The following is a 20,920-nucleotide window of genomic DNA, read 5'->3' as shown; positions in this document are numbered from 1 at the left end:
AACTCCCCATCAGACTTCATGTGATCTCTAGATTTTCTCACTTTTCAGAGTGCAAAAATTCTGTTCCGTCTGCTTGATTTATTTGCCTGTGCTGAGGTCTCTTTGAGGGGGTGGGAAAAGCAGAAGGGTTAACGACGTAATGATGTCATTCACAATGAAAAAGCTTTATGGAGGCTGGCAGCTTTCCAGTGTTTCTGAAAGATGGCCAGATTCCAGATTTCACTTAAAACTTAATTCACATTAGAAAACAGTTCTGAAGCTAGAAGCCAGAGGAGTGCTGAATCCTTGAAATTCTTCTCTCTCTTCAAGAATTTGAGTGGTTTGTTAATATTTGTAGGTCTTTTCCCACCACTGTAAACCTTCAGTTCTACTACTAGAGGCATGCAAAACCTCAGAAACCTGAGCAACTTTAAGACCTGATTCCAGTGTCATAGAAGCAGTCCTGTAACTCAAATACATTTTGGATTAGGCAGATGGCTGATAAAATTGCTTCTGAGATGATGTGCTGCTGAGCATGCAGTATCCTTTGACAGAACTGCATTTACTCTTTCACTACTAAATCAGAGTATTTTGTTCTACAAGCAAAGGTAGTGCAGATACAGGAATTCTGCGTTAATTTTCAAAACCATGTTGTTTTGTTCTGTTGTAAAAAATCTGGGTCTTGGACTAATTTTATCTTGCTCTTGTTTCTGCAAATTTCTCCAACAGTTATACTCTGCATTTCATTAGGTAACAACTCCCCTTTGCAGATGATCATAGATATCAGTGTTTTGATACCTTCTTATGTAGATATACACATATTTTCCCTTTGTTTTACTTTCTTTTTGACCTCTGTCATCATCTCCAAAGACAAGGATTAATACTGCATCCAGAATGTCCAGATGATACTACGTCCCATTAAGGTGAGCAAGGGAGTAATTTTCATTACTTTTTGTGAAAAAACTTTCATTTGTGGCATTACTTTATCCTGGCAGTTTCAAAGATTTTCTTTTCAAAACTAGGCATTAATCTATTTAAAAAATTTTGTGAAATGTATTTGCCATTCCCATCACATCAAAACTTATTAGGATTCTCTATCAAATTTCACAGGCAATTTCACGTCACTATAAATCTTTATATTATGTATTTAATTCACACATCTAGCAAAACAAATTCTAGGCATAGTTAACTTAGTTCCAAAACACGTAAGGCCGATTAGAAAGCTAGAAAGTTTACACCTTCTCATATTTAGCACCCTTTCAATCATCATGCTTATTTCTGCATTTCATAAAATGTATATCTTATATTTTATTTTCCTAAAGTACTTTTTTGTGTTTTAAAATGCTTCGTATCTTGACTGGCCCTGGTTATCCTCCACAGCAAGATTTACAATCACATGAATCAAAATAAACTCCTCTCAGTTCTTTCCTGTGCATTTAAAAATCAGGTAGGTGAAAAATAATTTCCTGAAACAGAAATAGTTCCCTGTCACAGATGGTACTTTCCCTCTTAAGATATTGTAAACAATGTATAAGCACTTGCCAGTGTTTTGGTAACAACATTGCTATATGAAAGTCTTCTATGTCCAGAAGAAATAGTATGTCCCAGATGCTGTAACGGTTACTTAGGCTAGCACAGCATGCGTCCTTAATGGCACAGTGTAGTACCTATTTATGTAATTAGGACTAAGCAGTCAAGAAGAAATGTTATATTGGGCCCTTGCCACCAATATCTTTTACTGGGAAGCATTCAATTAAAAAAAAGTCGGTAATCTACATAGAAGATTGTCTTTTCAAATGACAGAATTCCCTTCCAGATTCAAAATGGACTTATTAGCAAGTGCATAAAAGAAGAAAAGGAATTGAACTAACCGCAAATCTTGCTACCTGTGATTCTGGAAAGTATGCCTTTACTTGAAGCAGTGCATAAAAATTTATTCATACGATGTATTATGACTGTGGATAAGAATACTAACTATTATCGATTGCCCACATATTTCCAAGGATTGGTCCTGTTTGTCTCCATCGAATCCTGGTGTCACTTGTTAATGCTGCATTGGGAAGGGGAACAGTTATTCGGCTCCACCTGAAATACATATAACATAAATTCTAACATTTTAAACTGATAGTTGTTAGACAACTGTATATTTTGCAGATGTGTTTACTTTCATAGAAAGATTTGTGAGAACTGTTAATTCTAAAATCTGCTCAAATGAATCAATGAAGTTACTACAGATTTAGAAAGTAAATGAAAAATAAAGAATATGGCTCTTGATATTTTCATACAATATGATATGAATGTTATTTACTGCATTATAAAACCTAGCCTTTTTCTTTCTGTATGAATGCATGAAGTCAACAAAGATCATAAGTTACTTTCCTACAGTGACCTCTCAATCACGATGAATATCTTTTAAATTGCACACTGAATTAAACCTTTTGGTATGGCTGAGCTCTGCTGGGTGGGAACCCTTGGGAACGAGAAGAGGGCCATAGAGGATGTGGCCTACTATCTCTCTGGGCTGTCATTCTCATATCATCCACATGCTGTACCTGTTACATGCACCAGTGTTAATGGCTTCTATGAAAATGATACAGAAATGGGGGGTCACCAGATCGTACCAGTGCTTCCACTACACTTTCTTCTCGTGGTCATGCTTATGGTATGGTATTACTCTGAAGTGTCTACGGAAAGTGGGATACAGTGAGATATACAATCATGGGATTTGCTCTATGCAAGAAGTTTTCACAAGTTCATTTTGTAGTCAGAACAGTACCAAAGATACTTAATAAAAGCAAGGATTACTATAAGAATGCAATTATAATAACAGCCTCCATCTGCTGAAGTACAGAGGACATCTTTCACTGTAACCCAAATATTGGGATTCCAAGTGAGTAAAGATGTCTGAGCATGTAAATAGGGCTTTGACTGATGGTTTCTCTAAAAAGAAAACTTTTATGGCTTTGACAGGGTATAACTTTTCTTTTAATTACCAGTATGTTGTCCTCAGGGTTTTTTTGTAATTTATGTCTAGCATCAGAAAAATAATATTATACCACAGAAGCAGCCTCATATATTTTAAATTTCATTACTGGGCAGCCAGAGAGACCAGAACACTCCTTTTTTGCTGTCCTTAGCTAGTCAAAAATGAAAGATTACAAGGGCATGCATGCTTTGCTGCTTTCTTGTGTCACCTATAATTCACTTTCTTTTCTAATCTTGCATCTCAGTTATTTTTGCAGACAATACTCTCACCCGCTGTAATTTTCAGAGGCGTAGACGGTGCTATGAGGAAGATGAGGTCCAGCACATATCTCAGGCAAACACTCGGTATGAAGCAAGGACCAAGAACGACCATGGTTCGTTGAAAATTCCAAGCTGACACTAATAACAGGAAGGAAGGGAGGAAGGAAGGAAGGGAGGAAGGGAGGGAGGGAGGGAGGGAGAAAAAGAAAAAGAATAAGAAAAGAAAGAATGAAGAAAGAAAAGGAAGGAAAGGAAGGAAGGGAGGAAAGGAGGAAGGGAGGAAGGAAAAAAATGTGAGCATACTTGGCATAAATATGAATGTAAAAGTACCAATATAGAGAAACCCCAAAATCTACTATTGCTGATAATTGATGCTGAAATATGGAAGAGTTTTGAATATTCTGAATAGTCCTTGAATACAAAAGAATATAAACATGAAACAAATCTGACTGTTTAAAAACCAAAAGGGTAACCTATATCATACATTGAGAACTGCCTAAACTTTTATTTCAGTCCTTGTTTGGCCACTAACCAGCTAGTATTTTTATGCTGTGTTTACATGAGCTGGTGTTACTCCAGCTGCAACTATACTGAGTATGGCTTCAGAAATAATGAGGAGAAAACTTGGATTTGCCAGAGCCAGACAGCGCAATGTGGGGACAGGACTCCTTTATGACAGTCAGCGATTGAACAGCTTATATGTTCAGCAGGTGCACTAGTTATTTATGCACTGGTTGTCCCTTCCCCTCCTTGGCTGACAAATACTAGCTTCAACAGACTCCTTAGTCACCTCCCTCCTGCCACTGTCATGCCTAAATGCAGATCAGAAAAGCGTTATGGAGTAGAGGGACTGGCGGGGGCCCCACCGGGGACGGCGGGTGGTGGAAGGGTCCCTTGGGAAGGGCACTGCCCGGAGAGCATCCAGTGCAGCAGAGTGCCTGGGAGCCGGGGGGCCGCCAGGCTGCCGAGCTGTAACGGTCTGCGTAGGCTGCCTTCCCCCGCATAAAGCCTGCAGAGTTTAATGGCGAATTTCATGAGTCAGAGGGACATAACCGTATGAGAAGACTCCAGATTTGCCAAGAAAGAGACATATGTTCTCTGATCACATGGACTAGCAATAAACCAGACCATCCATACTCAGATAGTAACAGAGCAGTAGAAAATTTCTGAGACCGTCCGATGAATCTATGACAATGGATTGTTAAAGCCGTACTCCCAAGAGTTCTTTGAAAAGTTCAATTTTCAAGAAGCTATTACTAGAATTTTTCTCTCTGTAATTTTCTCACTGCAATTCATGTTTAAAAATACAGTGTTTACAATGTATGGCCATAAGGAAATCCTTAGCTATCTTACATTCTGAAGACCATCAAAAAGGAAAGTGCTTAATTTATTAAGGATTAGGTATTTTACTGCAATACTCTTGTAATGTAATTTCCTCCATATAATTAGCTTGGAACATTCTGTTTTATTTTAAATAATATCAATAAAGCTTTATAAAAGTCATAATTCATTACCTCAATTCTAAATCATTGGATTATAACTTTTCATTTTCACTATAATTGGCTGAGAATATTACTTTATTAAGTGTATGATCAGTGTGATATCATAAATGCGTACTAAAATTGTTTATGGAGGTTTTGACTAATTCATTTCAGTTTTAACCATACTGTTACCTTGGAGGGCTATATTTACTGAATATATCCTGTGCAAGTCTCTCACATTTGCAGTAATGAAAGCATTATGAATAATGCTGTACACCCGGAGAGAGGAAGTCTTACAGTATTTGTGAAATTCACATAGGTTTATAGGGAGCTACTGATTATTTTGTTATGAAGAAGCTCACTTCTCCTTCAGAAATAGTTTAGGTGAAGGAAGAAAATTAATCTTTCAAAATATATACTAATCACCATTAGTTAATGGAATATTTAAGACAGAGACTTTATATAAAATATGTTGACTGGCCAGGAGTGTTTACAGGCAAACTTTTCACTTTCCGTGTAGAAAAAAATGTAGTTGCCTTCCCTTCATATCAGAGTGTGATGCTTTGATTTTTGCTGCCCCTTGAGTTCTGCTGCCCTACAAGTTGCCAGGACTGTCATGCTAATGGAGCTCTTTCCAGATGGAAGAAGGTGCCCTGGACTATGGATGTGATAGGAATTTACAGTCTGCTAGCTACTTTAAACCTGTGCGTATGGCTCTTACTCTGGAAAAAATATAAGATAATTTATTCCTCAAAAAAAAAAAAAAAATCAGGATAACCAGTCTCACATGTACATAGGGATAAAGGGATAGTAATTGTGAAGGAAACCAGGTTAACTGAGGTCCTAGCATACACCCCTCTGATTTGCTGTGGAGACATATCCTCACAAATGTATATCAGCGTACTCAGCAGTAGTGAGGCCGCACCTGGAATACAGTGCTCCTTTTTGGGTCCCCCAGTTGAGGAAGGATGTTAAGAAACCAGACAGGTCAAGCAGAGGATGACCAAGATGGTCAGGGCCTAGGGCACCAGACCTAGGAGGAGCTGGGGGAACCAGCTTGTTCAATCCGGTGAAGCAGGGCTGAGGGGTGAGCTCACCTACTACAGCAGCCTATGACAACTCGGAGGGCAGTCACAAGGACGGCAGAGCCAAACTCTCCTCACTAGCGGCAGGTGCAATAACAAGGGGCAATGGCCATAAAATTGTGCCTTGAAAGGTTTGGATTGGACATTATGAAACACTTTTTCACTCATTTTGCAGCACTGGAACAGGTCACCCAGAAAGCAGTGCAATGTCCTTCAATGAAGGTTTTCAAGTCATGGATAGACAAAGTGATGGCTGACCTGACCTATGCAGGTGATACTCCCACTTCTTGCAAAGGTCCCTTCCAACTGCCATTTCTATGATTCTGTGGAGCAGTAAATGACTCCCTTCTTTTCCATTCCCTGTCCCTTAACTCATGGAAAAAAACACCCTGAATCCAGCAAAAGAGTTCTGTGGCCAGTCAACAGGCAGTGAGGTCCTCCCACTGATCATCTTCAAGATGAGGGCCATTTATCACCAGTCTTACAGGAACTACTTATGCTTGTGGCATCCCCTCATCTTTGGGAGATCAGCAGGTGAAGTTGCTGCTGTTGCCTTTAATACCTTCACCTCTAATACTTTCACCTCTACACCCACATTAAGAGGCAAATCTCAAATTCATTAACAACTGAAGCAAAAGTGCCTTTGAAGGCATGTTTCAGAGTAATGGACTAAGAAATGCATGTTTCAACCTGGAAAGCTGTTTAATAGACTTCTTATTGCATATGTGATACAGAAACCCGGGCATGTGAAGGTCAAGAGAAACATTTGCTTTTGAGTAGCTTATATTTGTTGTTATTAATTAGTTTCCTTCTTTCTGAGAAAAAAAATCCAAATAATTATATAGATGTTACAAAACAAAATATATCAGTAAGCTGATAATCAAAAGAGAAATCCAGCCTGTTGTACCTGTTACCAGGTTGATAAGTTCCACAACCCAGATTGACAGAAAACTGGATCATGTGAGTCACAGTGGAAGGGAGCACTGGAAGGACATGGAAGTAATCCACAGCCCAGACATTCCTGTTATGGCCTTGATGACTCTTTTGTTTCAAACAAAACTTGGTTGCAGGAGTCTGTAGGTCCGGACTAATGACAACGGAAACCAAAGACGGAACCTTTAATAGAAATTAAATCAGTTAGGCTTAAATAAAACAGGTAATAATACAAAAGTTATATGGAAAAGTACTACTTAAAATAGCAACTTCAATATGTTGAATGAAACATGCCCATTTTTCACCTTTCATCATTTCTGTTAACTTTTCTTTAATGACCTTTTCCCACAGAAGAACCCAAATAAAAACTTATTTATATTGTGTGCATAGCTATTTACACTCTGGGCACCAGTGCTGCTTATCACCTTACTAGGATCAGTCTGCTTGGTTGTAAAGACACTGCAGAAAAGACTGTAAAGCCTGTACCTTCTGTGTTCTGGTAAATACCAGTTATTTTATCAGTGTTTAGCCAGCAAGAGAAGATGACGCTTGTTCTGAAGTCTTTCAGCTCACAGTAACAAAGCAATGTAACCACATGTCTAGTCTAAATACGTACGTGAGAACGGAGTAACACTACGCGTTCACAGGCATATCTGGGGAGGATGTTTTGTTGCTGAAATAAATGAAAGCACTGCTTTATGAAGCTTAGCCTTTGTCCTAAAGTAACGTAACTGGACCTTTATTATGTTAAAAGAGGATGTCAGCATTAAAACAGGTTGTTTTAAAAAAAACCCTCCACAATGAATTCCGTGTAATTTCAGATCCTATCTCCCCCTGAGTTACCGAATTAATTTTTTATTATTTTACAATTACAGTTTCCTTAGTCTTAAAAAAAGTTCTACCCTGTCTTTCACACAGAACCAGGAGATGAGGGAAACCAAGTACAATGAAACAATGCAAGTGACTCAACATAAATTCAGGCCAAAACCTACTGTAAACGTTTGCTCTCTCAATGTTTGAATTACAGTGAAAATGCACACAGACCTGTGGTTGAAATCAGCTGCATTTTTAGCACTGTATTTCCTACATATTGTATAAACATACTGCAGTTTAATTTGTAGCATATGCAGCTGTGCATGTTACATGCATTTTTGCATATTGATTTTTGCCGCCTCTCTTTCTGTGACAGCACGGTAAGGGCACCGCAGAGCCACGTTACTTTGCTAGCAGGGCACACGTGGTCTAAGTTGTTCCTTGTCCTAGAAAGAAAGGATCCTGACAGCGAGTTTGACTTTATTATTTTTCCTGCCTGGAGGTGGTGGGGGGAAGTTGAATGTGGTTTGAAGGAGGCTGTGCTAAAAGCAGAAGAGAAGCTGCCTGCGTGCACTGTCCATAACTGCTTTCTGTTTTTACTAACTTCATGCTTGTATCATTGCAGACCCTCACAAAGGGCACATGAGAGTATTCAAAAATGGAAAGAAAAAGTGTAAAACATGCAGTTTTTCTAGTTTGTATCTCAGGAAACTACCCAACTCCTTATTACATCAGGGCACATAGATCTGGCCATCAAACCGGAGGCTTTCTCGGGGGTCAGTGAATGGTATTGCACCACGCACAAAAAAGATATCCAGGCATTTCTCAGTAGTTCTCCTCGTCGCCACCATCCCACCACGACAGAACCTTTCAGGATGTAGTTCCTGAGTATCAAACTGTGCCTAGCAGGAGCTTGAATGGAGACAGGAGTAGTTACTTGGGGGGAGACATCACTGAAGTTTCCAAGTGATGGCAAAAGGACACACCGTTCACTCTGTGGAACAAGTCCACATGCATAAAAAAGCATACAGGAATCCACCCAAGAAGATTTACAGGAGTCAGCTCTGGCAGGGATTAGCTGAATTTCACAATCGCTTTCGGAAATATCCTACCCTTAAACCTCTGCCATCAATGATGTAGATGGCTGAACTGAATATGTGAACGGTCCTCTCAATTTCTCAAATGCTGACAGGAGTTGTACAGCCCTGGCAGGCCTCAGGTGAAAGCATTTGGCTCTGGCATTCTCTGATAATTAATATCATAAAGGACTTTTGGGAAATCCCATGTTCTAGGGACACCAAAAACAAGCTCTTCATTTTGAAGGCTTTCTTCCGTTCTCCGAGTTCAACACCAAAGCTTTGCTGACTGTTAGATGTCTGCTACACCTGGGGCCCACACCGACATTTGAGCAGTGCTGCTCTCCATTAGGGAAGGCGAGCTGTGCTCCATTAGCAGGGCTCTTGCATGTTCCTGTGCTCTGAGGTGCCTACAACCATTACGTGTACTCTAGTAATCTGCCTGCTGCCTCCATGTCTGCCAACTAAGCTGGCCCTAGCTGACATTGCAGGACTGTTCAGGGGTTGAGCGACGAGCCAGAGCTGCAGAGCCATGTTGCTAAGGCACCCTATCATCATTGCAAGATCGAGACATGATTTAGGTGCTTGGGAAGCTCATGTTTGACTACCTGTGTGGAATTCAATATACAACATTGTCATGCCGGTTTAAAAATAGATTGACACCTCTCTTTCCCACCCACCTACTTTGTTTAAGACAGTTTACCTTATAAGCAGCATAGGTCAGGGTATCAAGAGCTATGTGTTCCTTCCTGCCTTCAATCTTGGCGTAAAGTATGACATCATTTTCATGGGATTCTCCAGAATCACAAGTTCCTCCTGTACAGCACACATTTGAGGGAGAAAAAAGTAATAACTGAAACCTTTGTTATTGGAAAGCAGAATCATATTACGCTGCCATAATTATGGAAATAATTACAACCAGATGTTATTTAACTTAGGATATGAAACAAAAGAACACAAGCCCTAAGGACACAGTGTATAAGAACCATTTGATCAGATAGGCCATGCCAGAGATCAAGGGCTTGACAATTATCAAAGCCTCAAGTAACTCTCTTAATCAGCTTATTAAAACAGTTTTAATAGAAAATGCTGTGCCCAAAGCCATACATCTATGTGTATGTTTTAAATCCTATCTACATAGAAATGGTCTGCTCCTTAATATTTGAGTTTTCATGTGTTTGGACTAGATCAAGTGACTATTATTTTATAGTCGTGTTCCATGCAACCACTTGCACCATATGTGAAGACCTATAAATACTTCTCAGCTGATCCTTTGGCAGCTGAGAACTTCCTCACAGCAAGATACTAGGGAGACTACTTTGCACCTTGTTAGATGTACTTATCTTCTACTGTCTGCACCATAGTCTCAAAAGGAATAGATGGAGTCTACTCTAACACACAAAACTTGTGACATGGTTGCCTCACTGAAAAGGGGCAGGATTTCAGATATCTTCATATTTGTAGAACCCAAAACTCTTATTAAGCTTCTTTGGAAGAGCAGATGTGTTAGCAAATTTGAGCACAAGCACTGCATTAGAGTTACAACAAGACAGACATCATCACGCTTGTGTTGCTCTGGAAGAGGTTTGTAAAACAAAGTATCTGTAATTGAAACAGGAAGCTTGTCATTTCCCTGTACACTATCGGTATCACAGGTATTAAAAAAAAAAAAAAATAGAAAAAAAAACCAGGATGAGGAAGCTTCTTTGAACAGTCCATAAAGCAAAGAGGCTGCATATATGAAACATTTTCTCTATTATTTTGGCTAAAGATGGCCAGTTCTTAGAGTGGAATAGGCAAAGCGTGATCTATAGAGCTAGATAAGATGTGCATCTTTGATGTGAATTACACTGTAATAAAGAACACCCATGTGTCTATTCAAAGTCTCTGTGTCTCTTAATATTTAAACTAGTATTTATTTAATTTACAACTAGGTACAGAATAGATTTTAAATGATATTCCACTATCCCCTGAGCCTGTATGTGCTGACAAGTTCTCCCTTAAGTTCATAAGGTCGAGCAAATTTCTTTCCTGTCTCTCTTGCAGGTGTTGTAATGCTTGGAAGATCTGGAAAAAAGCATCCTCTTTTTCCTGTGCTTTATTGGTAATTCATGTAACACAGAGGAGATATATAACAATTCGGGACAACAACATGAGGACTTCCACTCATTAAATAAAACTTTTTTTCTTTTGTTGATTCAGAAGGTTGCTTGTGGAGGTCACAAGTTTAGTCTCTGCTTCCTCCTTTATTATTCCATTATTCTCTACTTTTTAAAAAAAGTCCCCACCTCCTCTAAACATGGTGTTGAGAGAATAACCTTCTTACACAATTTCCTTTTTGTGCAAAATAGAAGTTCTGGAAAAACACTATGTTCATATGGTTCACATTTTGGTTTGTTACAACACCTAATTAATATGCTTGCACTGACAACAACAGCGGGGAGAACCAGTGGTAGGACAGGTTCTTTCTTGGTTGTCTTCTTAGCCCTGGTAAATCACTAAGGCTGCAGTTCATTACAACAGGGAAGTTCCACACATGATCCTAGCACCACATTAGTGCTTCTCATGAGGAATGCCACTTGTAGACCCTACCTTCATTGAGGTGCTGTAGCACACTTGAGCTTCCCTTATCCTAAGGGAGAACCAACCCATGCAGTCACTGGAGTCTAGAGGGCTGTTCAGATGGTCTAATAGTGATGTCTCAAGATGAGCTGAATAGCTTTTTCCAGGAACTGTAATGACCAGATGTCCTCTGACTATAAGGGAAATTCAGACACTGACATTGCATGGAGACACCTTTATGTGTCTTAATCTGGAGCTGAGTGTATATAACAGTCAAAAAATGGCCACATAAATTCATGGAAGAAAATCCCACCAAGAGCTACTAAATCCAGAACAATCTGTCTGGTCAGAAAGGTTTTGACATGCAAGTCAGGGACACTGGGGAGAATATTCCTGGGAGGAGTTTGAATGTCCACCATGTTCTTGCACTTGTGTGGGCATCCAGCAGGGCAGACTCTTAGTCTAACCTAGAGCAATCCATCTTACAGTCTCATGAAAATCATAATCATGAATCAAAGCTATCCTCTTTTGAGTAGTATTTAAAATATTTCTTATGCAGGCCGTGCAATTTAATTTTAATCTCAAATGTTCCACATGTTCTATTACATAAGGAACACATACTCACCCATACTGAAATAAAATCTTAAGTTTCCATAACCTGTAGTGTCCATATATGGAGTGCATATTTTTCTTTCTCCATCTCTGAGAAATACCACAGCTGAGCCAGATTCCAGCGTCCCACATTCAGTACCAATGACGGCTCCAAAAACATCCCACCTGGAGAGGTCAACAGTGGGCAGAGAATGTGCAGAGACGTGTTACTGATAAACTCATACAAAACATGTTCTAGGAGTTCTTTTTTACACATAGTAGCTGCTTCAACTGTTATGGAGGATAATGAAATGCAGCTTTTTAAATATGATGCCTGCAACAGCATTATTTACATATTTAATACTGTCTTTTCAACTCAAATAAAACAAATTAATATGAATATTTTAAATAAATGGGAAAAAAAGCACAAATTACTAAAAAGATGAGGCATTCAATTCTATTACCAAATATTCAATGATATGTTGATCTATTATCTTCATTATTTTCATGGCATAAAAGTGTTTAAAATATAACTGCATTTTGTTTCATGTCGCATAATGTAAGGTTTATAGATCAATGAAACTTGAAAAGGAACATGTCCACCACATCTGCTATGCAATTATTAAATTTGTAGGTAACAGCTGAAAATACCCTCCTTTCAACTTTCTGAGCATTTAGGATAATAGTTTTAAACTAACACACGAGCAGAGTATAAAAAGACTGCTGTGTTTCTAATATGTGATGATATGATCTTTCTCAGTTTTTCTGTACAACATTTTCTCTTATTTTTTATTCAGTGATAATTAGAAGAGCTGTTACTGAAATTTTCAATTAAATATTTTTTATTGAAAATATGTTTTCATCAGGAAAGTGTTGGTTTCTTCAAAACTAGATTAAAATATTTTGAAAGATTATGAACTGTTGAAAACTTGTACATTATTTTGGTTGATATATTATTTATTTGTGTTGAAATCTTAATTAATTCACAATAAACCATTTTAAAATTACAAGGATGATGAAGCAATGAAATTATTCAGAACCACTAAAGCCTGATTATCAAATAATTTAACTAATTCAGGATGAATGAGAAAACATATAAGTTTTGAAATCTTTGTGAGAAGACAAAGCCATTTGCTGTCCCGTTCTAGCAGAAATGGTCTCTAGCAACAACCTACTGTAAGACAATTTCAAAAACTGTTATGACAACTAGTTAACAGTCTATTTATCAGTTTAGCCTTTCAAACTATTTCAAAATGTATGTATAGGATCTTCTTAAGAGCTGCCAGTTTTCCTACTGATCTAAGGCAGAGAAGCCAACAACAAGACTGTTTGTTTGAAAACTCTGCTTTAAAACTTTCATTTCTTTACAAAGGAATTAGCAGATTAGTATTACTGAAACACTTTTATGATACAAACACAACTATCTTAATGGAAGCACATAGAACTGTATACGAACTAAACTGATCTATTTGGTTGCAAAATTATGGTTAATCTGCACTGTGATATAGTAAATAAAAGTGCTCTGTTGCAAGGCACTTCAGTTTAACATAATGCTAATTGTGAGTTCAATATTTTAGTTGGGCAGACTTTTTAAACGTAATGTGAAATATAATCAAAACATAATTTTGAAAATGGGTCTCTTGGGTTTAAGAATTAAATAGTTGTGCCTACTTTAACTTATACAATGAAATCTCACAACGGTCCATTGGTCCTTTTGCATGCTCTATATAGCTCAATTAAAACACTTTCTTTATGGACCAACAAAATAACTTGGGGTCATGAATGATGCAGAGCATGGATGTTTCTTGGGATCATTCCCTAAAAGGGAATGCATTTTGACATAGCTTTTAATAACACAAGCAGATGATTGAATAAAATAGATATGCCTAGTGTAGTGGAAAGTTTACTAGTCAGACCCACCTCGTGAAAAAGAACCCACTTTTTTTTCTTCTTGGAAGTGGCCACATAATGTTTTACCTATTTCCTGTCTGCGGAGAGAATTTGATACCTTCATTCATGCTTTATATGACTGCAGAGCTTCCAAGTACTCCAGACTTTGCCATTAGTCTCCATCATTAGGGAAAGTAAGGGTTCGATCCTGCTTCCCCCTGGCCAGCTGTGCCACAAGGGAATCCCACCGGGGAAAGCAGACACCATGGTTCTGCACAGTTATCCCAGTAAAGGATGGATATTGGGGTCATTCCTCACCAACTGAAGCCATGGACAGATCACTTCCTCATCCTGGCTGTTCTCAACCAACAGAAGAGCCCAAAGGATCGGCGGAGAGCCAAAGTCATGGCAAGACTATGCCTCGTTGTCACTCCGGTGATCGACACCTGACCTGGGTCTAGGGAGAGTCAGTGCTGCCCCAAAGACATATTTCTGCTCTCCTGAGCCTACAGACTGAGCGTGAGTTGAGAGGAGCTATGAAACAAACTGCACCATCAACCTCCTCAGGAGTTACGTGTCTTCAAAACTGTGAGTGAAAGAAATATCAGGAGGCTCAGGGAAATCTTCACAGCTGAGAACAATTTCCATGAAACTGGGGCAACCAGTCTCACTGACTTTTAAGTACATTTAGAAATGTAAGGCCCAAACGCACAAACCATTTAGGTCCCTTACTGCTTGCAACCTTACTAATTTCAAAGGCAATAATGCAAATATTTTTCTGCGCTGGGCCCTACATACTTAAGACATATTTGAAAATGGCGTGGTGAATCCTAAAACTACCATGCAAGATTACATTCTTTTGGATCCTGAAATAGCTACTCGTTAAAATTAACCCACTGAAAAGGTAAAGTTATTTATATCAGGGAAGAGCTGAGCCCTAATTTCTTGGTGAATTCTGAAAATAGAGAAGTCAATGTTGGGATAGGCTGGATCAGGTTAAACCAAGGGCTTAATATGCAGGACTTTAAAGCTTCTTTCATTTTATAATTAGTAAGATTATTAAAAATTCATTCTGTAATTTTTGAGTATTGGAAATGCCATAAAAATCCCTGAGGAAGTTAAAAAAAAATGTTGATCAGCTCTAACAAAATCTTTGCAAAGACATACTAGTCTTAAGGAAATGTCCTCTGATGTCAGGTGGAGTTCCTGATCAGAGTGACGGGAGGCTGGATACCCAGCCTGGATGTCAGAGTGAGGCTTGACTTCTGCTCCAGCCCATTACAAGCAGAGCTGGATCAGGAATACTTTACACCCCAGGAAACCGCTCTCATCACTAATCCATTAAATGACTTCCTGTTTCCTTTTTGAATGACATCTTAAAAATCCTATTTTCTCTCCAGTACAGAGCAAACTTTTTAGGCTTTACAATTTTTACATTAACTTTTAGGTTTTACAGTTTTTCACAAAACAGAATTTTTATTTTCTGCTCAGGCCTGCTATGAACATGTACGCTATGTTATCTGTCTTCCGTGTTTTTGTGACAATTTGAATACTGTCAAACAGTATTTCAAATATTTTTCAAATAGTAATTCGAAAATATTTCTCTAAAAAGGACTTTAGTGTTTATTTGTGGCTGTATGTAAGCTAAACCTCCATTCTTATCAACTTCTCTAGACAAATCTAGAGTAATATTTGAAAAGCAAAAAAAAAAAAAAAAAAAGTCCTGGCTGTGAGGACTTGGGCCGGCTGCTTAGTGCCTTGGAAAGCAAAGCTACCCCCTGCCCGGGCAGGCCGCCGCACAGCAGAGGTTTTACATGCATGTGGCCAGAACAGGCTCTGCTTTCTGTGACTCTGTGCAGGACAAGCGGGACGTGCATCTGCCGCCTGTGCCCTGCCTTAGCTCCCAGCTGAGAGCAGTGGCAGCAGCAGATCGTCTGGAGTCAGGAAAAGTGAAAATGCAATGTGCTTAATTTGGGAGAAATTGTGCCTTTGCAAACTAGGATGTGGTACAAGCGTTTTATTTCAATATTTCTGCTCACAGCAGCATTTGTTATTGTAAATAATTTTTAAAAGTTTACTCATTATCTTAGAAAGAAAGGCCCTGATTAGAACAACTGACAATGAAGGGGCTGGGCTGACCTAGCTTAACTAAACATCTGGTCCAGCAGAGACAGGATCTACCAAAAAGGCAGATGTGCCCTAGGTAACACTTCCATCCTGTTTTTTCAAAACAAAAAGAGCCTGAGAGGACATCTCAAACGTAGTCCACGTGGTCACCGAGCACAAAACAAATGTGCTCATTTTCTTTCTTTTGTCTAAAACCGAAGTTTCCGACATGACATGACAACGACGAGTTCAGCATTGTCTACATCATGGGTTGGTTATTCAGACTGGGAAAGAGCTCCCAGTGAACACTTTTTCTGTAAGCCTAAAATAAACGAAGTGTTCACAGGACACGTTAGAACGTGTTTTGAAAGGTGCTCTTTACCTTAGACACAACAAAGGCAGCACTTGAATCAGCTGCTAATGATATGAAGTATTTTGTAGGTCGAAACCAATATTACTTTCAGGACACTTGCAGCATCCTTGCTAGCCCAGGCTTTACAGGTGTTCTTTGAAGTCCCATATGTGTGTTTAAAGTAAAAATAGTAAAATATCAGGCAGATCCTCCGCTCTTGCACAGAAACCAGGCCGATCTCGGCACCTGCATGCTGCTGTATCTGCGCGGCGGCACCAGGACACCGCGCCCCAGAGCCCGGGGCTCTGCCGTCACCGCTCGGCTGGTGCTGCGGGGGCAGAGCACAGCCGCGGCCATGCTCTCGGTGTCGGAGATTAAAAGGCTGTTGCCTCGCTGTCCTGCCATGCCTCGAAATCCTCCTCCTCCTCCAGCCCTCCAGGTTACCCCACAAGTTAGAGCACACCTACGCCAAAGTGTGGCTCACAGTAGGGACCCAGAGGGAGGACGAGTTTCTCAGGGGATTTGATTTAATAGGGATAGGAGTTTATTAGCAACAGCCAGGTGTGACCGAATGAAAAACAGACCAACATAGCGCGTTTCTGCAGTATCATGGTATAATTCGCAAGCATGACTTTCTTTATTAACAACTTTGCTGAGAGAATACTCTGGAGACAGGCTGTTCCTCCGGGGCTTTCTTGACTTGTTCATTCCTAAAATCTGTAACTATCTGTCACTTACTGTACTGTTTTTTTTTCTAGCAATCTTCTATAAACTCACTGCAAAGATGAATGCAATTCTCAGTTAAGTTTTTGGCTCCCTGGAGCAACGCCGCATGCATGCTTGCAGCCTGGTGCGGGACAGAGACACTCACCCTTTAGGCTGGCTCTCAAACTCTTCTGCCCACTGCTCCTGGGCATCCTCCGTGGAAAGGTCCACATCTCGTGTTGTGGCAAAATTGAATTCGCTGCCTGCTGTGCCATGGAAGTAGATGGAGTTGCCATCCGATTGGCAGCTATGCTATAGATAAAAGGAGCACACAGGAGGGGATGTTAAAGCGGTTTGTAAGGGCAGCTGCCCTGCTCACACACCATCAGGGCTTAGAGAGAGCCCTCGCACTATCTGGCAACTCACCAGTGCCTGAAACAAAATAAAAATAAAAAATTGACTGTCTTCCTCGCTCTTTCGTGGACCACACGTAGTTCTCACTGCTTCCTTGTCTCACGCCTGCATCCCTACAAACACATTTCAGACCCTTGTAATACCGTGCTCACACAGAAAAAATACGTACCATGTCACTGAGTGGTGTTTATTTCTTAAGGCATTACCATTTTACCTGGCTTGGACCACTAATCACAACTGCATGTACAAAAACACTTCAGTAGTATATCAAATATTGCCATGGATATTTTGTCAGCGTAAGAGGTTCATGCTATGAAACACGTTGGATCTCCACGCCTGGCTTTTTGCCAGCAGAGGTGTTTGCCTGAGAAGTTGCTACGCGCTGCCATACGGCAAACTCCTGGCCTGATGCATGTGAGTGAAAAGGCTATTTGTTATTCTTAATGCAAATCACCTTTTCCAAAGTAGCACATTTCTGTTCTGTGCCTAATCCTTCTCACAGCAAAGGTGAGGGGCTGAACGGAGGGAAGATGACCTGGGTGCCCAGACGTGCCCAGCCTACCTCGGCACGCCAGGTGCGTTCACCAGGAAAAACTGTCTGTGAGGAGCTTTATTGAATTGTTTGTATTAAAACAAATAGAGTTAAAAGTAATAATTAGCTCCAAAGCTTTTCTGGGAAATCTTGGCCACATTAAAAATGAAAACTGAAATAAGAAATGATTAATTAGAATGATTCTCCATTCTTACCACAGTTCAACATCTGAAAAAGAGATACATTAATGCTAAATTGCATTGACCTTTTCAGTATCATCTGTATAGTATGCGCTTGCCTGTGAAAGCCTTCATAGCTTGCCAAGGGAAAGTATGATGGTCAGCTCAGCTGCATTTAAAAAGGTCATGGTAGTGCCACATCAGTGAATAATTAAATTTTAAGCAAAGAGAAAGGTGCGGCAAGAAGTAAAAACTGCCCAATACATCTTTGTCTTTGTGATTCTATGAACAATGTAAAAAAAGAACACATTTAGTCACATTCTATAGCTCTTCTTTCATTTATCACTGCAAAAAAAGAAATATCTGAAATTGTTTGTTGATGATTTTCAAGTATCGTTGCCTATAACTTAGCAATTAAATTCATATTTTGTAATGTAATATATGACTTCCTTTTCAGAGGTGTCAGTGGGCATTATTAGACAAAAATCTGAGTACTTGAAGTCTCAGTTAGTATTTGGACTTTTTGGCATGTAGTTGTATGACAAAAGCTCTGTGTTTATCACCACTGAATATCACTTAAATAAATACACTATAAAAATGTAAAAACTGTTTCAATTGCTGTTAAAATATTTTTCCTCCAAACAAAGGTCAAAGCAATAGTAAGATTTTGAAATGCTGACAAGTCACTGGGTATATTTATCACATAAATGATATAGATTTTGTCACAATTCTTCCTTCTCTTCCAACTGCAGCTGCTAAAACTGAAATGGCAGAAAAATATAAACATACTTTGTAACTAGGAGAAAACACTAAAACAGTTTTATATTTCACTTCTCTTTGAAAAACACTTTTTGTACTACGCATTTTTTCATAATTGAATGGAAAATGACTTTTGTTCACTGATTTAATACTTTTTCTTTCTCACATGTATTGCTAGCATCAGGAATTTAAGAGTAATTTCTTTATTTTGCTCCTTGCTTTTCAGACTATTCCTCATTTGCTGAACAGAAAGGAAATAGGCCTTTACCTGTCAATCAATCCACTGCAAAATTCCTTTTACCCGCAAGCAGTCAAAATAAGCAAATACAGTAAAAACAAATATTCAGGGTAAAACTTCCGATAATTCAAGTTTATATGTAAGCATTCATCTCCTAATAAACAAATAAATCTTAATGAGATATTTATTACAATTGCAGACAGGCTTTGGACAATCCTTTACAGGCCTTACATATTTCTCAGGTATTAAGTTACCTGTAAGTATATATTTGACTGCTGGGCATGCCATTAGTAATTTCTTGCTTGATGAAAGCCAGCTATTTAAATAAAAACAAAACAGATGCAACCCCATTATCACTTAACGCTAGTATGCCCTTCTACTGTCTAGCAGCATATTTACTGAAATAAGTCTGCTGGAGGTTCCTTTAGGTTGTGAGGATAAATAACTAGGCAGTTTGGCAAAAGGACAAACACGTAATTATTTGCACAGCGGTGTACAATCAACCTTCTACGAAAGCTCAGAAGGCTACAGAAGGATCATTTACTTCATTAGCTCTATAAAACTATCTTTATGGTTTTACATAAAGCTACCCTGCCTTTATGAATATGTATTTCACACCTAATTTATGTATTAATGAACCACACCATTTATGGCTCAAATCAACCTCTGTTCATGTTAGCTTTGAATCTCGTGTAAAACAGCTACACAGAAGACAAAGTTCAAACTGGGGCTTAACTGCTTTGGTAATTCTGATTACTAATAAAGGCAATAATATACTCCCATTATCTTTAAAAAGAATATGAGACATGCTCAAAACATAGGCACGGCTTTTTAAGGAGTTCTGAGGGAGGGCCATCATGGTCTGGCCCCTTTTTGCTCAGCTACCATAATTTGGGACCCGAGGAAAATGCCCGTGGGAGTGGTGGTCGGGGATCGGCCCCGTCTGTGCGAACGGCGGTGCTCAGGGAAGGGCAGGATCTCCTCCGCTCGCAGCATCAGCCTCCCCGACCGGCCACCTTGCTCTCGCCTGTACCATCAGCACCCCCCAGGTTAGACTTAGCTCCTCGTTTCCTTTTTTTCCTTTTTTATTTTTCAAGCCATCGCCACCTGTAGTTACCCTTATTACTCTTTCTCATCCGACGTGCTGCAGAGTGGTGAATAACGACACAGAGCGCTGAGCCAAATCTTCCAGGGGGCGAAGCAAGCTCTTTGCTCTGACCCGCAGCACCCCAGCTATCTCGTCAGCCTTGTTCAGCATCCAGGAGACTGCTGACTGCGTCAAATTATTTTGCAGTTTTGTAATAGGGCTTGAACAGATTAGGGAAAGAATTGAAACCATCAGACTCATTTTCTCTTGGGTTCAACCCAGGATGTGAATCCAAGCCTTTAGAAAGTAAAAACTAAAGTATAATTTGCCTACTGTGCTGCCTCTTTCCCAAATTAAAGGCTTTATACTTACGGTGGTAGTCTATATACTTCCAGTATTTAAGGACTGAATTTTACAGTTTTATGTCATACTAAAGCGATAAAAAAGCTGAAATGATCAAGTACTGTTTTTTGAAACTAAATAGATTAAATTCTCCCTAAACTGTAGATACTGCAGATATCTCATATAAAATTCTCTCTTATCAATTTAAGATTGTTTGTTCTCTGCTTCATATTTATTTACACTCAAACTATTTATAAGATAAGAACAAATTAGGCTGCTGAGTAAAATTTTAACTAAAAGCAACAACATGTAGGATATTTCTCCTTGTTACCACAGAAGCTGTAGTTTCAAAACTAAAGCAGAGTTCAATTTTGTGTTAACGGGGGATTATAAGCATGTGAAACATTTAGTTTGTCCTTGCACAAATTACAACACTAGAAAGTTAACTACTTTGTGAGGTAATACTAATTTAGAGAATAAATCCTTTGACAATTCCGATAATCTTCATTAAACAAAGTTTTCTCCCAAATTACCTACATAATAGAACACG

At 39.1% G+C, this 20,920-nt stretch overlaps 1 protein-coding gene across 1 annotated transcript in view; it reads right to left on the bottom strand.

Annotated features, from left to right (window-relative positions):
• The window catches only part of RELN (reelin), a 277,854-nt gene that overhangs the window by 103,117 nt on the left and 153,817 nt on the right, over positions 1-20,920 (bottom strand). The window contains exons 11-16 of the mRNA XM_026059038.1: positions 16,986-17,131; positions 11,801-11,952; positions 9,317-9,429; positions 6,699-6,907; positions 3,235-3,363; positions 1,955-2,064 (exon numbers count right to left, since the gene is read on the bottom strand). Coding sequence (XP_025914823.1) covers positions 1,955-2,064; positions 3,235-3,363; positions 6,699-6,907; positions 9,317-9,429; positions 11,801-11,952; positions 16,986-17,131 — 859 coding nt within the window. The remainder of the gene's footprint in view (positions 1-1,954; positions 2,065-3,234; positions 3,364-6,698; positions 6,908-9,316; positions 9,430-11,800; positions 11,953-16,985; positions 17,132-20,920) is intronic.

Source organism: Apteryx rowi, unplaced genomic scaffold (genome assembly GCF_003343035.1).
Source record: "Apteryx rowi isolate R43461 unplaced genomic scaffold, aptRow1 scaffold_151, whole genome shotgun sequence".
Lineage (NCBI taxonomy): Eukaryota > Metazoa > Chordata > Aves > Apterygiformes > Apterygidae > Apteryx > Apteryx rowi.
This window is presented reverse-complemented; position numbering and strand designations above follow the sequence as displayed.